This window comes from Nanorana parkeri, unplaced genomic scaffold (assembly GCF_000935625.1).
Source record: "Nanorana parkeri isolate BGI_ZX_2015 unplaced genomic scaffold, ASM93562v1 scaffold954, whole genome shotgun sequence".
Lineage (NCBI taxonomy): Eukaryota > Metazoa > Chordata > Amphibia > Anura > Dicroglossidae > Nanorana > Nanorana parkeri.
The window spans coordinates 125700-152378 of NW_017307222.1; the positions used below are offsets into that span (position 1 = coordinate 125700).

The following is a 26679-nucleotide window of genomic DNA, read 5'->3' on the forward strand; positions in this document are numbered from 1 at the left end:
CTGCCCTCACCCCCATAGAACACCTTTGGGATGAATGTTCGCTCCATAAGACATATATATATTAGTGTCTTATGGAGCGAACCGTTAGGGACTGGCTCTTGGTCTCAGGATGTGGCTGCCTCAGGCATTTTGCGGAATTAAAGTTTAGTTGGGCTGTAAAGATGTTACTTATGTAGCGTTGCCGTCCCCCTGCCATTTGCCTGATCCCCTCCTACTGTGTGGTTTTCCAGCTCCTGTGTGTGCATGGGGCTCTCTTATTTGATGCTGTTATGCAAACTCCGAAGCTTGGTTACGATGCTCATCAGAATCCTCCCCCTGCAATTTGTTTTATCTAGGAGGCTCTGGGCTGCACCTCAGAGCGACCCAGACATGGGTGGCGCAATGTCCCATAAGAGGTTCTGGATAAACCCGCCTCCAGGACCTGATTGAAGAAGGTGTCTCAGAATGTCTGCCTCGTACACAATGAAGGTTTGTGGTCACCTCCACGGCGAAAGGAAGTGAAATCTGTCCCCAGGAAGGAGCTGGGACATGACAGTTCATATGAAGGATTACACCCCCTGCAATCATTTACTGATATGGTATCAGCAGCTGGGACTCAGCTCTGACACCATTTATACCGGGAGTGCTCCTGGCTGCAGTCTTGTGGCGGGTGGGAGGGGGCGGCTGGAGCCGTTTTGTCCACCCGAGTCACGTCCTGGAGGGAAAAGCCACCAAGCAGGTACAACCCCGTGTCACTACTTCCTGGTTTCACTGGTCAGGAGCCCATGCACTCGCTGTCAACCCCACCTGACGCCCTCCTCACCCCCATGACCCCGTCAGACACCCTCCATGATCCCATTTGGCACACCCTTCACCCCTGTGATCCCATCAATAACCCTCCCAATACCCTTTTTACCCCCGTGACCCCGTCCAACACCTCCATGATCCCATTTGGCTCACCCCTGTGATCCCATCAATAACCCTCCCGATACCCTTGTGACCCCATCCGACACCTCCATGATCCCATCTGGCACGCCCCTCTCCCCTGTGATCCCATCCATAACCCTCCCTCATCCCTGATGACTCCTCCCCTCAGCCATGACAGTCCGTCTGACACCCCATCTCTTTAACTTGGCCCATCATCTCTCCGTCACAGTAACAGCCCCCCGGGGTTTCTCCCAAGCATGGGCTTGTACACTAAGCTTGGTTAGAGCAGATGTCATCCTTTATAGGGAGATGACACATACTGTGTGGAGGCAAGGTGGTGAGAACAGCTACATGCAATGACACCTCTGGCCATTTACCCGCCCCTCCCCCCTTCCTGCAGTGCCATGGCACATCCCATAGTTTGAGAACCCCGGCCATACATACACACCACGAGCTTCACTGTGGAAATCCAGCTTTGGATACATCGGGGGAAGAGTCATATCCAGTCTCAGGTCAGTGCTTTTTACTTAAAACAGCAATGCCAACAGTTTTTGGCCATATCTCTCTTTAGGGTCACAGGAGGACATTTACTAATGCCCTCCTGTCACCCAAATCTCTGCATATAAATGGGCTATTGTCCCCCATACGCCAACAGGATCCACCCTATGTCTGATTGACAGCTAGCTCTGCCCACCCCCCTCCTCTCTGTTCCTCTAGTCAGCATTGGGAGGGGGGAGATCCCTGCAGGGAGTGGTAACTGACAATCGTAGATCTCCACCGGGAGAAGATCGCGAACTGAGTGATCATAAATCACTGATCGATCGGTTCCTGATCAATAGAGCCGACCTGTCCCAGCTTCAGTGTCACACTCCGGCTCTAACTAACCATAGGGATGAGTGGATGTCTCTCCCCCTGTAATAAAAGTACAGAACGCTCGCTGTATAGAAATAGGAAGTCACATGATCTGATCATATTTTTATTAAAAAGCATTAACATCTTACAAAACAAAAAGTGTGCAAAACAAAAACTGAATCCATGATTAATTGCACGAAGCCACATGCAGAAACTTACACTCCAAACACTACCTAAAAAGTCACGTTCTCCGACCTCGGCGGCCATTAAAACCTCCGCTCACACCGGCTTCCAAGGCAATGCCTTGTGCCCGGCAGAGGGCCAACTATACGGGAAAGGAACTCCATAAACTCTTTCCTGAAGAACGGATATCACTTCTTACCCATGGAGGGGGGGAGATGCATGTTCACCAATTTATAGCCCTCAGCTCATTAACTTCTACATGAGCTTCATGAACCCCGAGCAATATCAGCACTGGCGGTTGGGGGCAGATGCTGCTGAAGAGCTCAATAGGTATCCAAAGCAGCGCCTCCCCAAAAGCTCCCCCCTAATCTGACTGAATGGCGGTAAGCGCTCAGTTCCTCCTGCGGAAGACCCCCGTCACCTTGCCCATTATCCTCATCTTTAGGGCCCATTCACACCATCTCAACAACACGTTTTCCTTCAAAGCGCATCGTTTTATCACATTTGCGATGCATTACAATAAAACTGAACACAATGCGGGATGCCTTCCGTTAATGCGACATGAACACAATGCATTCGTCGCGCACAGACTGCAATGGTGTGAGCGGGCCCTTGTAGTGCCGACCCTTGCCGCAACACAAAAAAAAAAAGGATTTTTTTCTGACCGTAAAGTCCTCTCATCGTCCATTGAGGGGGGTCGGCTCTGAAGAATTCTGAGACGTAGGCATAACCCAGGTCTCAGATTCTTCACAGCTGTGTCCCTCATGGATGATGGAGGAATGCATGGTGCTATTTGGGTATGGAGGATCATGTGACCTCCCATGATGCAACTCTTGAGCCTAGTGGCTATGCATTAGGCTTGACGAGGCTTTAACGAGATCCTAGCAAAAATGGGGCAAGGCGACGGTCCTTTTAAAGCAGAGCTCCGGCCACTTAGTTCTTCCATGTAAACCAGCAACGCCGCTGCCCAACCAGCAACGCCGCTGCCCAACCAGCAACGCCGCTGCCCAACCAGCAACGCCGCTGCCCAACCAGCAACAAACATCCAGATTCCTGCACTGCACGTTAAAATCAACACTTTTCTTTATTCCGGATAGTAAAGCTCCTGCTGTACTTCCGGCCCGCTCCAGAGAGCGGCGCTAGTGTCATTTTTTTCCCCTCCCCCTCTCGGACATTCACAGAACACTGCGCACTCTGCTAATGGTTCCCAGAATGGGGCTGAGGAGTGTAAATCACTGAACTCTTCTTTCCCCGGAGAACCTCTTTAATAAAACAGAAAGCCTTGACAAGCAAAGCTGAACGCGCACACACACCGCCTTGTGAACTACAATCCACATCGGTCTGTCCGTCGAGTACGGAGGTGCAAGTTGTCGTACATCTATGGCCCGCACGGAGGGCTACAAAACTGTTATGCGTTCTCCCAGCAGAAGTCCTGGCCTGTCAGAGCTCAGTAGACCCGGGCCGAGCGCTGTGTTAGTGGTTGCGTTGTCAATGTTAGAATGTGCCTTGTTAGTGTGACATTGACAAGCGGGGACACTGTCGGGGGGGTTAAGCTGAAAATGGGGCGAGAAAGGTTAAAAAAAGATAAAGGATCCCAAATTGGCTACATGTTCCCGGAGAGCCTCCGGCCGGCTCGCCGACAATACTGCTGCGGCTCCTTCTATAGGAAGCGGAGGACGTCTATATTATAATCTCCACTTCGCTCGTCGCAATTTGTGGCAGGAAAGAAATAAACATTCCCGGACGTCTTCCGATCTGGAGGGAAGAAGAACGGTAACGGATGGAAAGCACGAGAGTCAGACGAGGAATTCATTTCAATGATAAAAACTGGGAAATTGGAACAGAAAAGCCTAAAAAGTAATGGAGTCGTCAGTCCGGGGCGACTTTTCGGCCTCCCCCCCCTACGATAAAACCGGCAGAGAGGCTTCTGAGAAGAGTCCCGTCATCTCTCCGCCAAACCGTCTCAGAGCTTGTCGTCCGTCATTTCCAAAAACTGTGCGTACACGTCCCTCGTGCATTCTCCTTTCTGGTTGAACTGGAATTTGTAGTAGCTGCCATCTGCACAGATTGCTGAAAGAGACGGGGAGATGTCAATGCTGAGTCCCAGGAAGAGTGCCTGACGACTGGACGCAGGATCAGGGTCGTGCGTTTACAATGTATGGGTGTACATCAGCTGGGGATGCACCAAAATTACATTTTTACAGGTGAAACTCGATTAGAATATCGTGCAAAAGTAATTGCAGTAAGTGCTGCAAAAGGGGCCCAAACCAAGTACTGAGTACATATGCATGCTTGTACTTTTCAGAGGTCCGATATTGTTCTATGTACAATCCTTGTTTTATTGATTGCATGTAATCATCTACTTTTCTGAGGTTGTGGATTTGGGGTTCTTGGGGTTTTCATGAGCTGTAAGCCATAATCATCACAATGATGACAAATCACGGCTTGAACTATCTTGCTTTGCATGTAATGAGTCTCTCTCATATATTAGTTTCACCTTTTAAGTTGCATTAGTGAAATAAATGAACTTTGCACGATATTCTAATTATTCGAGTTTCACCTGTAGACAAAACTAAAAAAAAAAATTGGTCAGGCCGAAACCGAAATATACCTTTTTTCCCCCCCAACCTTTTTAAAATAACTTTAGCCCTCGTTCACACCTGACCGTTTTGTAGTGCGTTCTACGCTCGACGAACGCTCTACAAAACGCTCAAAAATATAAATCCCATTGTATTCAATGGTCTCGTTCCCACCTTGGCGTATTTCCGCCCTTCCCTAACGCGCTACAAAACGGCCCGCGCCTGAAAAGGTCTCGGGACTACTTTGGGCCGTTTTGTTGCGCGTTTCCATTGGGATACAGCCAAGTAGCCTTTGGAAACGCGCGTTTATTGCGCGACTTTTTTACCGCAAATCGCGGTAAAAACGCGCGACGGACACACATATGCAATACGCCTAGGTGTGAACGAGACCTTACTGTCGGGGGGCTTTGGGGGAAATATCTCAGGTATAAAACAGACTTCCGATATTTCCCTTTTAAAATACAAAAAGAGATTGAAGACATTGAAGACAGAGTCCTAAATCTTTTTCGGCAGCCCCTGTTATGAATGAAGAGGAAGCATCTACACTGACCTGTTCCTGTCCATAAACTGAGGAGATAGTATGTTCATAATCATGAATGAACAGGAAGTGATGCAGAGCACTTCCTGTTCATTCATAACTGGGGACATAGTAAGCTTACTGATCGCTGAGTGTTTCTCCTCCACACTCCATTCTGACTCGCCAGGCACAGGCGGCTGAGCTCCCCTCCCGCACCACCCTGCTCTGCATCATGACAGCTTCTCTCCTCCCTGCCGGGCGTCAGCAGCTGGATCAGTCTGTGTGTCCCCCCTCCAATGCCTCTGCCACCACTGGTGGCAGAGAGCAGCAGGGATTGGAAGGGGCACATACAGACGCCCAGCGGGGAGGAGAGAAGCTAGGGATGTACCACATTTTCAGCCGTTTTGGTACAATCAGCATTTTGCTAATAGTGGAATTCGGCGGCTGAAGTTTCAGTGCATCGTGACTATTAATCCCTTCCCACTAGCGGGAGTCGGCCCTTTAAATGTTGATCCTAATGCTGGAGGTTTTACATGGGCTTCCCAGTCATGTGTTCACTGTAACCGACTACCACATGATCTTGCGATTGAAAACCTAACCTAGTACTCCTGATGGGCGCTGTCATTGACATTGTGGTCGGTGTGCTGGGGACACCAATTGAGGGCGCTCCCAACACAAAGGCGCCCATCTGTGCAGCTACATAAACGAGCACCTCCTGCACCAACAGGTTAAATCCAAGCTCCAGACAGACAGCTAAATGCACAGATATGTTGAGCAGTTTTACAGGCTAAAGGTGCCCATACACTGCTCGAGTCTCGTACGAGAATAGCGGGAAATCCCGCGATCGTACGAGAATCGAACAGTGTGAACGAAGACGTGCGACCGTTTCTACTGTACGGTCGCACGTCTTTTGTCTAAGGAGCACGTTAGAAAACCAGCCGAGAATCGTACGGCTGGTTAGAACGGTGCTTGGGAGACAAATGCCGAACGGGCCGGTGTGCGCACGCGCACACTGCCCGTTCAGCATTGCGGTCATCGGAAGCCCGCCCCTCAGGGGGGCGGGCTTGCGATGATCGAGAGTACGACCTGCCTGTCCAAGATGGGCAGATCGTACGTTTTTTTTAAATCACTTTACAACCATCGCAAGACTAAGGTCTTGCGATGGTTGTACAGTGTATGGCCGCCTTAAAGGATTTGTATTTCTGTCCATCTGGTCCTGAGATTTACACAGCTCTGCTGCACAGTCCTGTCTGGCAGGACAAGAAACCCGATTTGGATGCGACAGGGGGGCTTTGGGTCAGTTTTCACATTTGTTTTCCCCCTAACGGAGTTTCTTTAAAGTCTAAAATAGTAAATGAACATATTCATGAAAGAAAAAACAATGTGCATTTAGAATTGTCTAACATTGCAAAATGCTAAAACAGTACATCAGTGCGTGCAATGCTCTGACTCCTGCAGATTGTTCCTCCAGTCCCTGTCCATACTGAGGAACGGACTTTCAGTTACAGGGATGGGAGGAAGAATGATTGGACTGCACAAGTCTCTGCCGATCGCCGCGACTGGCGGATACAACTCGGTTCCTAATGAAGGAAATATATTTATTATTGCTCTGACATTACCTATAACAGAGTTCGGTTCTGTTCCAAAGGCACAAATACAAGGCGATCCGGATGGGACCTGAAACTTGGAGAAACTCCACTTGGAGCTGAAGTACTTGGGAAGGAAACTGGCGGAGGCCAAACTGTTTATAGAAAATAGAAGAAAAAGGAGAAATAAATTAAACGTCATCCAGGTCATCATCCTGCAGACTGCTAGAACCAGAAATCACACGCGTGCTGCAGTGTGATCAGCTCATTGTGCTATTAGACCGCAGCAGAGATACAAAATGACCACCGCGCAGCAACAATGCCGCGTGGAGTCGTAGAGCGCGATAGGAAAATGTCCATTTATAGGTCCTTTCATCCAGCCCAGCAGCTCCGTGTGCCTTCGGGTCGGAGCGCTCGCTTTACTACATATTATAAACACAAGAAAATCGCAGAGCGCACGGGCGTAATATAGATTGTTTAACTCCTCGCCGTCCATCTGTTGGACGGCGGACAACCTGCACTGAGGGCGGGTAGACTTTTTCGCATGAGCGGGAAACTTTGAACATTTTTTTTGCAGCCAGCGATGGCGGTCACAAAAAAAAGGTGTGAATACTGAAAACTGGCAGGTAATGCAGTCACATCAAATATGCGTCAGGTAGGCAAAAGGCGTTACCACCTGCTGATCCCTCTTCCGTGACGCCTGTGTCCACCGACAAGCAGGTTGGGGTGGGTGTTGGACTGTGTATTATCTGCATGGTTCCCTCCTCAGACCAGCGGCTTCCTCTGCGCAAAATCCATGTCAGCGAGTCTTTCCCCCACCACATCATAGATTGGGTGCTAGAAACACGTATGGCGGCCATGCCCCTTTGTCAGCCTAATGCAATACAGAGTCCTAACATCGCACCAAGCGGTTTGCTTGTGGCCGCAGGTGGCAGGGGAGAGGGATCAGCAGGAAGTAACACCTATTGTATAATACTTCCTCTCTTCTTATGGAATAGTAAAGATTCTACACGATGTGAGTGAGCTTTGTGATTATTTGAGGTATACTAGAATGAAATCCACATGCCATGCACACTGCACTACTGGAGGACCTCCCAGAGTCACTATACAAGACTGAATTTCATCACACTGACCCCTGGGAATGCAAGACGCAGCACGGATGTTATTGGTAAAGATTTACTGTCATAAGATCCCTCGTCTATAGCTGCATGTTCCCTCTAGTGCCCGACAGAAGACACACACACTGCAGAGACAGCTATCAGACACTAGAGGGAGCCCACTGATGGAAATGTCAATCATTATCCAGCAAATCACCATCAATCCCCTTTCCTCCTGATTAGTGATGGGCTCGGGCGTGTCGAGCCCGCCAGGAAGCCGTCAGCGAGCAGGGCCAATCACAGGCACTGAGACATGTTCCCGGTCCGCAGAGATCGGGAAATGTCTCAGTGCCTGTGATTGGCCCTGCGTGCTGACGGCTTCCTGTCGGGCTCGGCATGAGGCGCTTGCGAACACGCCCGAGCCCATCACTACTCCTGATCCGTACGGTCACTTTTGCTCATTGTCACGTGCCAATGTGATTCTTTAGGGCCGACGTCAATCACTGGACTGCTTTCACTGCTATATACAGGAACATATCCCCGGCATCCCTTTAGACCAGTGACATGCGGCACCTTGGCTCCTTAGTGAGGCATTCCCCAGCCCCGCCCCCAGCACACCAAAGCCCCACCCATATCCTGCCAAAGCCCCGGCTAGTGTGAAGGAGGAAGCGAATAGACAGGTAGGAGCCTCACTGTCCCTCACTTGCTCGTTGCTGCTGTTAGCATCGAGATCAATGGCCTCAGTGGGGTTTTTTTTTTTCTTTTTTTGTTGTTTATTGGACAGCTTGGACCAATGGCGCTGTGCCATTGGTCCAAACCATCCACAGAGCTCACGTCTCTTGCCTCACTAAGTTAGGTTACACAAGGCAGTGGGGAAGCCCACTGCTGTGTAACCTAACTACCTGTCATAAACCATATGCAGCACTGCCTGTAATTAGCAGGCAGCGCTCCGTCCATGACAGGTTACATAGTGGGGAGGATTTCCCCGATATGTAACAAGCCGATCTGAATGTACGTCCCGGCTTACTTGTTGGGCACTGGTGCTGCAGACTTTGGCTGTGGCTGCTGGACCCATACCCCTACCCCAGCCTCTAACACCCGGCATGGGCCATACATAGGCAGGTGGATTTGGTCTAAAACAATACAGAGTGCATTTCTTTTGTGACATTGGATTCACTTTGCAGCAAGACCGGGACACAGACATCCATCTGATCTGGAAGAGGCGTCTCACATCGCCAATGACAAATATTCAAGCAGGAAACACGACTTCACCACGATGCAATGGAAGCCATGTACATGGCCGGGATCCTCGCGTACCTGGACTGCTTGTTTCTCTTTGGATCTTCCGCTGCGAAGATGTGGACCGTCCCGTGATCACTGGACACGCAGATGAGAGAGGCGTCCTCGTTGAAGTTGATGCTGTAAGACACCGGAGGTGGAGTCAGGAGGGTTAATGTTACAAAGCTTCACCCGCTGACCACATAACTCAGTATCAAAACTCACCTCTATCCACCCGCCCCCCAGGTATCCTCATGTCTAATGTAAGTGAATGACATCATTGGAGCTTAGACTGCCGGAGCCCGGGGGAGAAGAGGCTGCAGGAACCGGTCTAGCTGCCAGTCAGGATCAAGGATCAGGTTAGGTCAGTGTATCCGCCTTAATCCAGCCCCCAGACCAAAACGAGCAGTTAACCCTTGCATTGCCAGGATGGCCCCACGGAAAGGGTTAATTCCCAAGCTACTTGCATCACACGCGCGACACACACTAAGGCCCCATTCACACCTGACCGTTTTGTAGTGCGTTCTACGCTCGACGAACGCTCTACAAAACGGTCAAAAAAACGGTCAAAAAAATAAATAGCATTGTAGTCAATGGTATCGTTCCCACCTGTCCGTATTTCCACCCGTCCCGAACGCACTACAAAACGGCCCACGCATGAAAAGGTCCCGGAGCATTTTTGCTGCGTATTGGTCCGTTTTGTAGGGCGTTTTCCATTTGGATACTGCCAAAGCAGCGTTTGGAATCGCGCAACTTTTTTACCGCGAATCGCGGTAAAAAACCACGCGACAGACGCGCATATTACAATACGCATAGGTGTGAATGGGGCCTAAAAGGTTTCCCCTATGATAACACAAAGACTGAGCGTGTGATTGCACCACTTCCCAGGATGACCTTAGTATCTACAGAAGAGAAGCAGGTAACAATCTATAAGCTTGCCAACATCTATGGTACGTCCATCACTGGCCTGGAGGAGACTTTTCTCTCAGCAAGGTATTATGACATCACAAATGATACCAGCCAATCCTCACCAGTAAATATTTGCCGCCTGCGATCCTCTCCGCAGCTCCTGGATTAAGTGTCCGGACGTCGTGTCAAATATCCGGATGAGGGTTCCCTGCGGAGAGAAGACGCTTGAGTCAGGTGATTGAAAGAGGAAAAAAAAAAAAGGACACTCCTATCCTAACACTCCCCGGCACAGACAGAAACCAGCTTTCCAGCCAAGCTTCTTGCGTCATCAGCCTTAAAAGGTGCCCACACACCTTGCGATAATCGTGGGAGATCGTAAGATTATCCTAAGGTGTGTGGAAGGCGTGCGACCTCTACCACTGTAAGGTCGCACGACTTTTATCTTAGGAATGTTTTCAAAACCCCGCCGAGCATCTTACGATTTTCGGCTGTTTTGTGGCATGATCGTAAGATAAAAGCCGCACGGGCCGGTGTGCCCAAGTGCACACTGCCCGTTGGGCATTGCGGTCATCGTAAGCCCGCCCCTCAGGGGGGCGCGGCTTGCGATCATCGCAAGTACAATCTGCCTGTCCAAGATGGGCGAACGTACGTTTTTTTAATTACCTTACAACCATCGCAAGACAGAAGTCTTGCGATGGTTGTAAGGTGCGTGCCCAGCATTAGTTACGGCTTTATTAATCCAATCCAAGAAAAGATGTATCCCGGCCTTGCTAGATCGGGGGAACTAGGCCTCAGGCATTAAATCCCAACTCCGGCCAAACTTCTGCCCTGAATAGAGCAGAGAAAGTTTATATTCTGGCAATGGTTTGATCATAAAAGGTCTACATACAAAGGATCCCAATTCTAGGACCCAGGGCCGGAGTTCAAATGCAAAAACCTTTAATGACATTTGAATACATTTGCAGCAAGCCAAGGAACATAGTTCTCTGCCAGACTGTACTCTGCCAATGCATTTCACTCCGTAAGCCCCATCTAGGGTGAAATGCATTGGGAGCAGGCTCTGCCAGAGAACTACCCCGAAAATAAGACACTGTCTTATATTTTTTTTGGCTCAATTTTGGCTTATTATTTTTTTTTTTTATTTACAACAGTCTACATATATTCATGTACAAAAATATGATCAGGGCAACTGTACCTTTCCAAGAGAAAATTGCTAACCAATCGCTGGCCAGAATGAGCGAAGCGCACTTTCACTATCGATTCCTCACAGGCGGAGTGCATGTGGTATCACTCCGCCTGTGACAGGAGCCGGCACTATAGAGGAGGCATCGGCTTATGCCGCTCTGCTCCCTCCGGTGCCGCCTCGCTTCTTCTAGCGCTGGCTTCGTTGGCACCGCTCTCTCCTGCCTGGGCTTGCATTTTGATCATGTGTAAAAAAAACAACTGAACGCAGCTGGTGTGAACAAGCCCTAAAGCCAAACTCCGGCACCCACCCCCTATCCTTTCACGCCAACCTAATCTTTTCCACTCCCTACAGGCTCCACCCGTCCCCTTAAAATTGACGGCATGCATACCATTAGAGTTGCAACAGTTAATCGATTTAGTCGATTAAAATCGACGATTGAAAACGTTATCAACGAATAGTTACAGAGCGAAGTCCTCTTCCTCTTTTTGGGCTTAAGTGCTGCACACAATGGCATATGCGTTTGATATGCAGCAATGTTTTATGCAGCATTACAACGCAAGCCCGTTGCAAGAAAAATGTAGAAAACAAAAACTCAATAAACAACGCCCTGCAAAACGCTCAAACACCAAAATCCTATTATTTCATATGGCTATGGTTCACACCAGGCCGTATGAACGCGCTACAAAACGCCCTATGCCCAAAGAAGTACAGGAGCTTCTTTGGGGCGTATTTGCCGCGCGTATCCATTGGGATACAGCCAGGTAGCCCTCTGAAACGCTTGTTTGTCGCTCGTTTTTTTACCACGAATCGCGGTAAAAACGCACATATTGGATACGCCTAGGTGTGAACCCAGCCTGAGGCCTAGTGACCTTATTGGCACCTACAGGAAATACCAGAAGCTGGGATGTAACGGGAGTGTTGTTTTACATTTGTCTTCCGATGTGTTATTCCCTCATTTCTTTCTTTCACATGTGGCGGCGCATTACACCGTATGACCTCTAACCTTCTCGGAAGCGGTGGCGATTCTGGTCCCTTGTAGGTTAAGAGCGATGCAGCTCAACACCCCCTCGTGGGCTGGGATATCGACGGGAGGCTTCTCAGTGCTGGCCAGGTCCACGATCTGCACATGGCCGGTGTGCGCGCCGGGGAACGCCAGGAATGAGTTGTTGCTGTTCGGACACAGGACACACAGGCCTGCAATGGGAAAGGGACATTAAAATAGGTGCAGTGTACAAACATATTCCTTCCTGGGATTTAATACGTTGACAGGTACCCTTGAGACATTCTCTTCCATCAGATCTGTCCATCTATTTAGATCTAAGGCTGGGCACACACCTTACAACCATCGCAAGACTTTTGTCTTGCGATGGTTGTAAGGTACTTAAAATAAAAACGTACGATCTGCCTATCTTGGACAGGCAGATCGTACTTGCGATGATCGCAAGCCACGCCCCCTGAGGGGCGGGCTTCCGATGACCGCAATGCCGAACGGGCAGTGGCAGCCCGTCCGGCTTTTACCTCACGAACATGCTACAGACCCGCCGAACATCGTACGATGCTCGGCGGGTTTTGAAACATGTTCGTAAGTTTAAAGTCGTGCGACCTTACAGTAGTAGAGGTCGCACGGCTTCCACACACCTTACGATAATGGTACGATCGCGGGATTTCCCGCGATTATCGTACAATTATCGTAAGGTGTGTGGGGACCTTAAAGCTATCATCCCGATATATCGATCATCCATATATCTCTATTTGTATCGGTCTATCATCCATCCGTCATCTATCTATAACCACCTATATATCATTCATTATCCATCTGTCTGTCTTACTCTATTATTGGTATTTTCATCCAAAATGCTTGACTGACAAAGTATAAAGAGTGATGGTAAGCCCATCGGTCAGAAGGGTCCCGTTCACCAGACTATTAGCACCACACCCATGACGCAGAGCCATCACCTTTAGGGTTGTAGCAGGTTTCAAAGACATGCAGTTGATGGGGATTGTGAGTGAAGGTGAACACTTTGATCATGGAGTCCAGGACCACCACAATTCTGCAACAGAGAAGACACGGAAATACAGAATCAATGCAAGAGCAGAGCCAGGAAGAACAGAAACATTCCTAAACCCTGACCAGTCATGTGCCGCCCACCAGTGTCTGCAGATCACTTGTACTACTCGGTTATATGTGAACTTCCCACCTACGCTGTTACAGCACTGGCATCTCTGTACTGAATATCAGTTTCCCAGTTTTATGCTGGTAGCTTAATCGTGTGCCCTCAGTACTGTGACTGCGCCTCACCGACAGCTCCCGGTCATTCAGCAATGATCAAGAGCCAGCGGGGTGGGCTACCAATCACTGTGACAGCCAATCAGTGATCACATGTTCAGGAAGCCCAGAAGACTCCTTAGATTTCCTCCGACTCCTGCCAGCGGGAAAGGGGTCAAATCATTTTCACTGTGGTAAAAGTTTAACACGAAAACAACGAGAAGATGGCAGCAAAATGATGGGGAATTGCATCAGCAACAGAAATTTAAAAGTAATACGAACAGTTCTTCTAGGTGGGCAGCAGGGCCAGCATACAGGGAGCTCTGCAACAACTAGAGAGGTGACAACGCTGATCACACGTCCCCAGAGCAGATCAGGCCCTTAGCCTGGATACTTCCATTTGTGCTTAATGTGTTTCCTTGGAAATCAATAAATATGCATCATAAAGGATCTCAATGCAGGTGTTGAAAAAAATCCACCTGTCATAAGGCATGTGACCACACCATAATGTGGTAATGCATGTTGATGTGCATTATGACATGCGTGGAAAACCAATACAGTGCACTGCATGTGTGTTGACATCTGTTTTGATGCGCTTCTATTGGAAGACCCATTGAGGGGGAAATGCAATAGGTGTGAATCCAGCAACAACAAATGCCCTCCGACTTGTTTTATTTTGGTTGCTAAATTGTGGGTAGTCCCCCTGTGTATGCCTAGTTTTACACCTCTCCCCCTAATTGCATAATTCGAAAAAAATAGAAGGTTGTAAGGGTTTCTGGAGGGGTGTAAATGAACGTCCAAGAGAGATATGTAAAGAAATATACAATTTATTACTAATACATGCTTAATTGGTTACATACATGATTCAAATCAATCTTATTAAAAATCAAATCCCTGCAGAGGATACATCAATACATTGATTGTTAACAGCTCTAAAAATCATTTGATCCAACATTCAGATGTAGTTGCATAATTCTAACCAATTGATAGTTTTTTCAAAGCATAGCTTAACTTAATAGGCCCCGACGCGTTTCGCCATAGGCTTCATCAGGGGACCATTCAGGATGAATCATGCCGGGTTGGTCTGCAGTATGAGGGAGAAGTGCCCAGGAAGCCAGTCTGGAGCGGGCGGAATATAGACCCCCCCCCGTTGCCTCCACTGCTTACTTGGTTTGTCACACCTGGGACCCCGGGGTCCTTTGAGGGAGGAACCTGATTGCGGTAAAGCGTCGTCCAATCGCAGTCGCCAGGAGTATTCTCTCAGATCAATATTTGTAGTCGGTGTGGTTGCTGCTTTCACTCTAGAGTGCAGGGATTAGCCTAGCGGGGAATGCCATGGGACGCAACAGGCTAATCCCTGCACTCTAGAGTGAAAGCAGCAACCACACCGACTACAAATATTGATCTGAGAGAATACTCCTGGCGACTGCGATTGGACGACGCTTTACCGCAATCAGGTTCCTCCCTCAAAGGACCCCGGGGTCCCAGGTGTGACAAACCAAGTAAGCAGTGGAGGCAACGGGGGGGGGTCTATATTCCGCCCGCTCCTGACTGGCTTCCTGGGCACTTCTCCCTCATACTGCAGACCAACCCGGCATGATTCATCCTGAATGGTCCCCTGATGAAGCCTATGGCGAAACGCGTCGGGGCCTATTAAGTTAAGCTATGCTTTGAAAAAACTATCAATTGGTTAGAATTATGCAACTACATCTGAATGTTGGATCAAATGATTTTTAGAGCTGTTAACAATCAATGTATTGATGTATCCTCTGCAGGGATTTGATTTTTAATAAGATTGATTTGAATCATGTATGTAACCAATTAAGCATGTATTAGTAATAAATTGTATATTTCTTTACATATCTCTCTTGGACGTTCATTTACACCCCTCCAGAAACCCTTACAACCTTCTATTTTTTCGAATTGTTTTATTTTGGATTGACTGGGACAAAGGAAGGGCCTCTTAGGTTTTTACTAGGGAGATATCCCTTCATTTCCTGTCATGACAGGAAGTGATAGAAAATCTCTTCTAGGTATTAGCCTTCCAGTTCTGTTAATCACTGCTGCCCCCATTCCATTTTTTTTCCAGTTGTCACAGTGAACGGAAGTGAGGGAAAAATCTCCCCAATAGGACGACAGACTGAAATAAATATATGTGTCAGAAATGTTAACACCTTTGTTGATACGTCCCTGCATCTCTACAAAGCGACCTATCTTAGCAGAGGATGCCCGCGGACGTTTCATAAAGGTGTGGGGTGGTTGGATTGCCTTAACCTGATATGGGTAGGAGCGGGGGTTGGACTTGCCTGGGGTAATTGAAGGGCCACTGGAAGGGATAGGGGTTGCCCCGTTTTGATCAACTTCTTTCTCAATTGATGATCCCACCATCTACTGATTGACTTATGCATGTGTAGGCGGTTGTGTTGAGGAGCAGCTGCCACGGGATGCCCTGTAGGTACCCACCTGACTGAGTTCTGAAAGACTAAGGGCCTGGCGGCGCTCATTACATGGACAGGGTTGGACGCTATGGCATTCCATTCGATTTTATTTTGTGCTGTGGGAATATGCTCAGCCCCGGGGCTGGGGGTGGCACACGTTCTCTTGGGGTAGGGAGGGGGGAGGGGGTTATGTTATGTATGTTTTGTAATTTCATTCCTACAGGTGGAGTATGTATAGGTTATACCTGTTAGTAACTAAGTTTGCGCCCCTACTGTAGGAGGAATGTTATAATGTATTTGAATGCAAAAATTGAACAGAATTTTTCACAAAAAAAAAAAAAAAAAAAAAAGTTCACCACCCCCCACATTTTTGGGAAAAATTTAAAAAAAAAAAGAAATGTTCACACCTCCCAAATTATTGGAGAAAACTTTAAAAAAAATGGCTGGAGGAGTTTTGACTTATAATGGTGTCCCTTTGAGGGAAGTTCTAACCTGTGTGTTTTATAGATGTTTACCTGTCTCTGCGCAATTTCACAGCTTTAACTTCTGTGGAAAATTCTATTTCAATCACCGTCTTCTTCTTCAGATCGTCCCAAATCATTACTGGAAAGAAGGAAAATACAGAACGGCAGTGAGACCTCACACACGGTGCTTCGAAAATAAACACGGGCAGCAAACATGGACACATAGGGAAAGTCAATATATGTCCGTTACATGATTCATAACTTTTTACGGGACTTCCTTGTCTAAGCTCAGCAGCTGTTGCTCCGAGAGGATCAGTAAATGCACTAAAATAGAGAGAGGGGAATCTATCAAAACCGGAGCAGTTGCTCCTGGCAACCAAATCAGCGTCATCTCTTCAGTTTGTTCCTTTAATTTTCAAATCTTAACTGAAGAATCTGATTGGTTGCCATGCACAGCTGCTCCAGTTTTGATAAATTCCCTCATGAGTGTCTAATCTAAAGTGACACTACACTCAGGAGTTAAATCTTAAAAATGCATTCAAATCCCTTAACTATGAACAACAATGTATCTTATTTGTGTATCACTCGGCTGTAGATCCTCCAATCATCTCTGAATTGGTGCTGACACGGTCCTTCCATCTGGAGGGTGACTACTTTTGTTGCCCATGGTCCCTGTGTGTGTTGTAAAGTAGTCACCGCTCCCGGGATGGACTACAATCTCGCTTTAGTTTAATGATTTGTACTGAGACTGTAGTCCATCCCAGACGTAGCCCCCCTCCAGAAGGAAGGACAGTGTCAGCACCAATTCAGAGATGATTGGAGGATCTACAGCCGAGTGATACACACATAAGATACATTGTTGTTCATAGTGAAGGGATTTGAATGCATTTTTAAGATTTACCTCCTGAGCTTAAAAAAGAACCATGAGATAAGTGCTTTTCCCCATAGTTCTCTTAAGGATGACGGGAGGACATAAACTAGCGTCCTCCCGTGGCCCAAAGCTCAGTATATAGGGAGCTACAGCTCGCGGTATACGGAGACTGCTGCAGCCGGGGCGGATACCGACATTACTGTCAAGATCCACCCAGCTGCGTGATTGACAGCTGGCTCTGCCTATCTAGAGGCAGAGCCTGCTGTGCCCGCCCCCTCTCCCATCTGTTCCTCCAGTCAGCGCAGGAGGATCGGAGCGGGGAGGGAGTGGAGTGTGACAGTTTCATTGTCACAGGTCGGCTAGAACTATGAGTGGAAATCTCTCACCTCATAGTTCTCCTTTAATGAAGCTCATTGAAAATAATGGGCCCCCAATGCACCACAACATGCTACAACAACCTATGATGTGCTAACAAGGAGGCTGTAAATGGGTGTCACCTTTGTTGGGCGGGTATTTCGGCTTCTTCCCTCCCCCGACCAGAGCGAGATAGTTACAACGGAACAACATCTCCACGTAACCGATTCCACCTTCTAAAAACTCTGAAAGAAAAAAAGAAAGAGAAAAACCAGCAAGGCCATAAAACGGAATTACGAGTCATAAAATGACCTTCACCCATGATGTGTTCATGAGACGCTTGTAAAGAAAGAGGGATCAATAAACTGAGTGAACACGTAGGTGAGGGCGGGGGGAGGAAAGGCTGCCCGGGTTGCCTCTATTGTGAGTTCAGAACACTTTAAAGGGCTCCTCCGCTCAATCAGGTAAGACAGGAAAACACACACCGGAGCTGCTTTACCTTTGTGAAGATCTGTATAGCGATCTATATTAAAGACCTGACGCAGGCTTGCTTAACCCCTTCCTGTCTGCCATCAACAGATTAACAAGCCTCTACATCACTGGTGGCCATCCCTCCTGAAACAGGGGGCCTCAAGTGTGGCCCCTGACATCACCAAAGGGCCCCATATAATATTCAGTGTATGAAATGCTTTATAATCTTTTCAGAGACCGCTGACACATGCAACAGGAGATGTTTAAGAGGCCACAAGCATGCTACAACAGATGCTCAGAGAGTGGAGACATGCCGCAGGAGTTGTTCGTGAACGAGGGGAAGTTTCAGGAGACAGCTATAGACTGTTATAGGGTGACAAAACTGGCCCCCCGTCTCCCAACTGCGCTCCCACACTGTCACGTGGCTTCCGATGGAGACAAGTGGCCACTGCAACACACATTACAGCCACGGTCCACTGTTGTCACTGTTAGGAAACCATCCCTGAGATATGTCATGCAGCCCATGCTGGAGTGCATAGAGACAGGAAGTGGCTTCAATGAGGCAGCAGGTGACCACAAGTACTGAAGGCTGGAAAGAAAAAATTTAAAAACATGAATTGTATCTTAATAATAGACATCCAGGTTGGGTTTTCTTCTACTTCAAAGGTGCATAAATGGAGGATGGCAGCTGACACCCAGATACAAATCTTCTCGCTCAGTGACGGGTGGCGTCTTACCTTGCTTCTCCTTCTCCTTCAGCGGATCGGTGTTATAAACCCGGAATCCATTCTCCATGCCACATGCAAAGCACCCTGGGGAAGGGGAGAGAAACAGATCCAGTATGAAAATGTGGACACATGGCTAAGATCTGGATCCCGCACCTCATATGACACCCCAAAATATTACACCCCAAATGAGCATATCCCACCCCCATATGACCCCCATGGAAAAAAATATCCCAATCCATGATCTCACTCCACAGAAGAATATCACACCCCATATGACCTTACATCTACTCTATAGACTAAAGCTGGCCAGATTTTGTGCCTTTGCCGCTGAATCATCTGAAATCCGTGGTCTGGGTGGTCCTGCTGCCAGGTCTGGACAAATCGCAGGAACAAGGTCACCGAAGCTCCTTAAAGATTACTGCTGGTCATTTTTGAGTTTTTCTCCAGTTGTTGCCAGAGCCGGATTTACTCTCTCTGCTGCCCCAAGGCCAGGTTCCTCTAAGCGCCCCCCCCTACCTGGCAACCCCCCCTTCTCCACCATTCAGAATGGCAGACCTACAGGCTGCATACAAGTGATCTCGAAGACATCACAGAGATCACTTGCACAATACAAGCGGCGGCTCCCCCGCTGTACATTTAGCTCGGCTTGCCCAAAGCAGAGCTAAGTGTAGAAAACAACTACCCGCGCGGCGCCCGTAACTGCATGTCCCGGACATCGAGATAGGAATTCCACACCCCTGCTGCCCCAAGGCCGGGCCTGGGTCGGCCTTGTGGGAAATCCGGCCCTGGTTGTTGCCAATAGAGCTAACTGCTAAAATAAAAAAAAAATATCTTTCTGGCTCCTGGATTGGACAGACTGGCTCCCCCCACCATATAGGATTGTTTGAGAACTGATAATGCAAAACACAGTCCACACCTGAGCTCTTCTGAGCCCGGAAGGAGCTCCTTGTGTGCCACCCAATCAGCTTCAAGCGTGGAATTCCCTGCCCGCAGCCCGACATAAGCTAACAGACGGGATGCAGTGACATTATTGACCTCATATGGCTCCATCAAATTGTAGGTAATAACAGACCCAACACAAAGGGTGCGACTCCTCAATGAGTATATTATAGCTGGGCAAGGAGATCAGCCGATCCACCCAATAATAATGTAACAAACAGAAGAAAAGGACTACTGGACCGGTGTTCTATCAAAAGCTCCAACTCATCGAAATCTCCAACTACCTCACTTCCGGTGCTCAGAAAGGCTGGAGCTCTGTACAGTTGCGGTGCGCATGCGCGCGTAGCGTTTTCAGAATACTCGTCGCGTTTGCCACCTGCTGAATATAGTTAACATGCAGCTGTACAGAAGCTCCGTCAGTCTTTGTGTTTTGCAGTCTAACGCCGTCTGGTCGAAAATCTCCAACTTGCAAGTACCCGGCAGTGAGGTAGTTGGAGATTTCGACGAGTTGGCGCTTTCGATAGAACACCGGCAGACAGTAAATTCCTTTATTGGCTACAGAAAGATACAAAAACATGAGTTGATTACCTGATAAATCTGTTTCCAGGAATCTTCCAGGACAGCCATCGAGATATAGGCTCCGCCTGCCTGCAACAGGAAACACATCAACCACATTAAATAAATAGACTCCTCCTTCCATCCCAAGTCAGTAACCTCTAGGACCGAAGGCTACCCCATAAACCCCTACGCTGCCGCCGACTGTCACCTCTCCCCTACCGACCGGTAAGTGCCCGATATGCTCCTAGGCATCTGGGACCCTGGGCTCCTCAGCCTCCCCGTACCTCCATGCTGCCCCTGTTGTTGCCAGACTGATGTCCACAATAGGGGCACTGCACACTCCAGGTCATCACACCTTGCCACTGCTGTACACCCGGGGGGGGCCACCATCTGGCGCCTACTCACGTGCAGGAGGATGGTTGCCTTCCCTGAGTGACGGAAGGGAACCTTGGCCAAGAATCGGGTGGGGGTCCGATAGGGAATCCCTGTATGCACTGCAGCAGGTAACCCTGGAGTAGGTCCCAATGCATAGTAGGGTAAGGCTCAGCCCTAAGGCAAACAAACATGAGCCCTTTAAAATAACAAACATTACGATGTCCCTGTGTAGCCGACGGAAACACAAAAAAACTGACTTGGGATGGAAGGAGGAGTCTATTTATTTAATGTGGTTGATGTGTTTCCTGTTGCAGGCAGGCGGAGCCTATATCTCGATGGCTGTCCTGGAAGATGACTGGGGAAATTACATTTAACCAATATGGCTATGGCAGCACCAGCATCCCACCCCTTTGTTTACATGCACCTGTAAGGCGGAGAATGTCCAGCCCGCAGCTGATTGGTTGGAAGTGCTGCAGCTGCTCGGGTCTAATGGCATTGCCTTGTTAGGGGGAGCTCAGGTTCGGATTGATCCTGAGCTCATTTCTGCTCGACAGAATACAATATATGCTGGTGGAGGGGTAGGCAACCTCGGCACTCCAGCTGTGCTGAAACTACAAATCGCTTCATGCCTCTGAGAATTATGCCTGCGAGTGTCAGAGTCTTACAATACTTCATGGGACTTGTAGTCCCACAACAGCTGGAGTGCCGAGGCCGCCTACCCGTGCCAGTGGATGGTTTGAGGGTAGATGTACGGGCGCATATGTTGTGATTACACTTTGATATAACACCCCTTCGGGGACACACACCTCATGCAGCTTTTCATATTAATGTTGAATAATAGAAATGGACGAGAAGCCGGCCGCAAAACGGATTCTGGTGGGAAAGTTTACTGAAGCCCGTACCACATGACTGGTGTCCCGCCTAGGGTCCGCCCCATCTAAAGTACCAGAGACTGACAGCTCCTCAGATCACATGACCAGAGCGCTGTGGGGCCGTGTCCGTGCAAGTCAACGGGTCTGGATATGATTGGCACCAGATTAAACTTCAGCTTTATCTCAGAGCAGAAACACAACACGCAGGCAGGTTACATCTATGTGTGGTGCTGCACTGGGTCACATGACCTGGCCAGGTTCAGAGCGCTGAGGCATCGACCAGTCCCAGGGGGAGGAGTCTGCAGGGCTGTCACAGAGCTGGACGGTTGTCAGGGATCACGCCCCCCCAGGGAGGACAGACAGAGAACAGCCAACACTGGGGTACGAGAGCAATACATGATGCCCTACATTACACCCCAAGGGAGGACATCAAACCTCATACGACACCCCAAATTATTACACCCCAAGAGAGGACATCCCACCCCATATATGACACCCCGACGGAGGACATCCCACCCCATACGACACCCCAAAAGGAGGACATCCCACCACATAACACCCGAAGTATCACACCCTACACTAGACCCCAAAAAGGAGGATATCCCATATGACACCATACATTTATTACACCCCAACGAAGGCTATCCCACCCCATAACTAAACCCCAAATTATTACACCCCAATGGAGGATATCCCACCCCATATGACACCACAATGGAGGATATCCCACCCCATATGACACCCTACATTTATTACACCCCAACGAAGGCTATCCCACCCCATAACTAAACCCCAAATTATTACACCCCAATGGAGGATATCCCACCCCATATGACACCCTACATTTATTACACCCCAACGAAGGCTATCCCACCCCATACCTAAACCCCAAATTATTACACCCCAAGGGAGGATATCCCACGCCATATGACACCCCAAAATATAACACCCTCCATTCATTACAAATTCATTCAAATGGAGGATATCCTACCCCCATACCACACCCCAATGGAGGATATCCCACCCCATACCACACCCCAATGGAGGATATCCAACCCCATACCACACCCCAATGGAGGATATCCCACCCCAATGGAGGATATCCCACCCCATATGACACCCCAATGGAGGATATCCCACCCCATATGACACCCCAATGGAGGATATCCCACCCCAAAAGAAAAACATCCCAATCCATGATCCCTCCCACACAATTACACCCCAAATAAGAATATTGCACCTCATATGAACCCCCAACATTACACCCCAAAGTAGAAAACCACATGACCCCCAAGGTTTTACACCCTATAGAAAAACTCCCAACCTTATATGACACCAAAATTATTACAGAAGGATATCCCTCCCATATGACAACCTACATTCCTTACACCCAGAAGATGTAAATCTCCCCCCCTCCAACCTCCCCACCCCCCATATTGCACCCGACAAAACGATGTCCCAAGCATAAGGCCCCTCAATCACATCACACCCGTTATACCCGCCCCCATTACTGGAGCACCCCAATTATAACCCCCCAGTGTAAATCAGGGCCCCACCAATAACCACACTGCACCCATAATCCTCACCCCCAGTGATACCACACCCTCCCACTTGTTGCCCCTCTGTCACACCGTACAAATAACTCACTTATACCGCTTAGTAACCCCCTTGAGGTAAATTATCGCCCGGTACCTCACAAAGGTGAGGCAAGTTATCGTCCGGTTGGAGGTAGGTGTCACTCACCGTGGTCCTGGTTGAAGCCGGCGTACAGCAGGCCATTACCGTGCGGGTTGGAGGGTAGCAGGTTCATGGTGTCCGGGCCCGGGTTCAGCCGGTTACCTCATCACCGGGAGCCCCCTCTTCTTTTCTCCAGACAGAGCCCCAACCGCTTCCGGCTTCCGCCGCCCTCCCTGCGTCACGTGACCAGGCCAGTAGAAGAGCGCCGAGCGGACACACCCCCACCTTGTCATGTGATATTGACAGGACAGAGCGTCCGCACTCTGGTTTCTCTCCGTCACGTGACCCGCCCAGACTCAGGGCGCCGAGGTATCGATCAATCCCAGGAGGAAGGGGGCTGTCACATGGCTGGAGGGTTGTCAGGGGGTCAGAGGTCACACAGAGAACAGGCAGCACAGAGACATGGGAGCTGACATTGCTGGCTTCTTCTGTTTAACCAGTTAATCCAGGAAATGCATACAAAACTGGAGCAGATGGCCATGGCAACCAATCAGCTTTTTATTTGTAATATGTGTTGCACAGGGGTTGTGTACATACATGTGGGTGTCATAAACACAATTTTGCACTCAAATGCTTTTTTTTTTAAAAAGTATTTTTAGCTATTCTATATTTATTTTATTCCAAACCAAGTTATAAAAAATAAAATATCACGCCCGATTTTGAAAAATGTCACCTTTTTCGGGATTCAGAAAGATACAAAACCGGATAGGTGGATGGTGTAGAATGGAGCTAGACCTTGCATGCAGTAGAAGATAGTCACACTTGTAAAGCTGCTAGAATTATCTCTGGAGTGCTACACAGAAGGTGGAGGATGCTGGGCTGTGGCACACCTTGGCTTTATATACACTATATTGCCAAAAGTATTGGGACGCCTTAACACGCACATGAACTTTAATGGCATCCCAGTCTTAGTTCATATGGTTCAATATTGAGTTGGCTCCGCCCTTTGCAGCTATAAAAGCTTCATTAGTAGCAAGGAAATTTCACGGAATACCTGAATCTAATGATTTGGAGGGGTGTCCCAGTACTTTTGGCAATATAGTGTATCTCTTAGGGACTCCGCTCCACCATCATTTTTGGTTGTGTCCCTATGCTGCTAGTGCTGCATACTGCTAGCAAGCAGTAGATATAAGCAAAAAGTTAAAAAAATTAAATGACCCGCATTAACAGCGGTTTAAACTTACCCTGTTTACGCCGCGCGCTCCCGCCCGAAAATCCGAAAATGCTCGGCTGGCCGCAAGCCATCTTGGGGCGGGCGCATGCGCAGTTCGGATTTCCGGCCGGGAGACGAGGAGAGACGCAAGGTAAGTCTATGGACGCGTGCACCCGCATTCAGACACCGCAGGATCGAAAGTGCCTGCAAGGAAAGAGGAGTCAGCGCTGGATCGGAGAGCCGCCGCACCGCTGGAGGGACAGATGAAAACATCAGGAAAGAAGAAGATCGGATTAAGAGACATCATTTAAGGTAAGTGCAAACATTAACATTGAGAGGGGAAAAAAAAAAAAAAACTTTGACTTTAATGTCACTTTAACTATCAGACTGGGAAGAAGCATACAATAAAATATATTCCTAGTTTGTAATCTTTATTGACCCATTCCAAGCAGCGATCACAAGATGGAGGGGCTGGGTGAAGGTGGCGGTGAAGGTGTAGAGGTGTCTGATCGGGTCACACAGTTCATGAAAGGAGATCCGCCCGGCCTCGTAGTCCAAAGAAATTCTGAATTTATGATGGGTAGGCTTGTGAGGAAGAGGTAGATATCGATTTTCCTGCATCGCACTATACTCATCATAATACTTATAATAATATCTTCTTAAACACCAGGATTCCTTATTCTCCCCAACAATTGATTTCCTGTCCACACTGGGATAACACAACCCGACTCTCCAGCTAGTTGAATTACTCATGTCCACCTCCCAGTAATACTGCCCTGAAGAAAAACTTCTCTTGCTGAGAACCTGATTGTTCTTAAATCTTCTGGGAGTTTCTGAATGACTTAATTGTGCTGCCGACCAAGATGCAGTTTTCAGATCACCTGATATCTGTATATCATTAGCAGCTGTTTCCTCGTCAAGTAAAACTTCTGATGGTTGTTGTATCCCGATGTTAAAATTTTTTATTATGTCAGATAAATTGTGTAATCTCTTTGTGATGAGATCCTCATGGAAATCCCCTTCGGTTGGAATCATTGTGTCCATATTGTCTTGCTGCTTAGTATGGTAGATGTTCTCTCCATCGGAGGTCTGATCCTGCAGGAGGGTCAGTGGGTTAGTGGTCTTACACATCTCCTCAATTCGAGTCATCTTCTTGGACATCTCCTCCTTCTCTATCTCCAACTGTTGGATGAGATCGGAGACTGACGTTGAGTTCTTTTCTTCCAGACCTGAGATCTCATTCAGGACTCTCTTTTCAAGTTCTTCTAGCTCTCTCCTGACATCTCTGAACAAGGCAGTGACTCTCTCTTTTACACTGGCGGAACTGTCTTCCACCTCAGTCCTGCGTTCCTGCAGACTCAAGATTTGATAATCAACCCATGCTTTCTTTGAAGACAGTTTCTCCAGAACACTCCTCAGCTTCTCCTTCTTCTCCTCAGAGGCCTGATCCAGTGACTCTACCTGGTGGCCTTTGTGCTTTCCGATGGCAATGCAGTATACACAGATAGTAACCCTTTCCCAGGTACAGTAATACTCCACAATCTTTTTGTGGATGGGACACTTTCTGTTCCTTAGGGAATCGGTGGGATCAGATAAGACGTGTTCTGTTGACTTGGGGTGCACGCTCAAATGTTTGCCACACAGAGAACTTTCACAGAGCAGGCAGGATTTTTTAGCGGGTACAGGAGAGTCCACACAGTAAGTACAATGGATTCCTGTGTCTTCTTCATCAGTCTGAGAGATGTGGAACTTCTCCGCTATGTTACGTAGAGCTCTAGCAGTATACAGTACGGGTCGCGCCTGGAACTCCTCTCTGCACTCTGGACAGGTATAAAGTCCAGAGTCATCCTGAGTCTCCAGCACACGATCTATACAGACCCGGCAGAAGTTATGTCCACATGTCAACGTTACTGGATCCGTATAAATGCTCAGACAGATGGAGCAGCTCAGCTCGTCTCGGAGATCAGCAGACGCCATCACAGCCAACAGGAGAAATTAAACTGAAAGTTTGTTCAACAAGACGCGTAGAATAATATACGGAAAGAGTCACCGGAGCGCCACTTGTCCAGCTCGCCGTTCAAAGAACCAGTCCACGCACTCACTCCAATGTTTCCCAATGTTTTAAGATTTCACAGATCTCTGATCGTTGTTACTTTGTAGCAACTCTGGATGGATTCAACATGTTCCAAGGTTGTGCACATGTCCGATAGTCCCCCAGATGATCAATTCCTTTGTATCCGTTCAATGATCTCGCCCCTCTTTGGGTCCGTCACTTGTGTCCTTCAGATCTGATTTTGCTCAGAGACTCTGGAGGGCTTCATCATCAACTTCAGCTGCTTCCAACGAGGTCCCAACTCTCC

At 48.3% G+C, this 26679-nt stretch overlaps 2 protein-coding genes across 2 annotated transcripts; both read right to left on the reverse strand.

The window, feature by feature from the left end:
- Nucleotides 1-3785: 3785 nt before the first annotated feature.
- On the reverse strand, nucleotides 3786-23352 carry WDR45B (WD repeat domain 45B). The gene is made up of 10 exons (XM_018566506.1): nucleotides 23173-23352; nucleotides 18695-18769; nucleotides 17630-17731; nucleotides 16313-16400; nucleotides 13050-13144; nucleotides 12097-12287; nucleotides 10030-10115; nucleotides 9038-9139; nucleotides 6657-6778; nucleotides 3786-4011 (listed from the first exon to the last, which is right to left on the reverse strand). Exons 1-10 carry the CDS (start codon nucleotides 23237-23239, stop codon nucleotides 3905-3907), a joined length of 1035 nt encoding a protein of 344 aa, XP_018422008.1. The 5' UTR covers nucleotides 23240-23352; the 3' UTR covers nucleotides 3786-3904.
- A 1384-nt stretch (nucleotides 23353-24736) lies between these two features.
- LOC108795282 (E3 ubiquitin-protein ligase TRIM39-like) lies at nucleotides 24737-26296 on the reverse strand. Its single transcript, XM_018566502.1, has one exon. It carries the CDS (start codon nucleotides 26294-26296, stop codon nucleotides 24737-24739), a length of 1560 nt encoding a protein of 519 aa, XP_018422004.1.
- Between the last annotated feature and the right edge of the window lie 383 nt (nucleotides 26297-26679).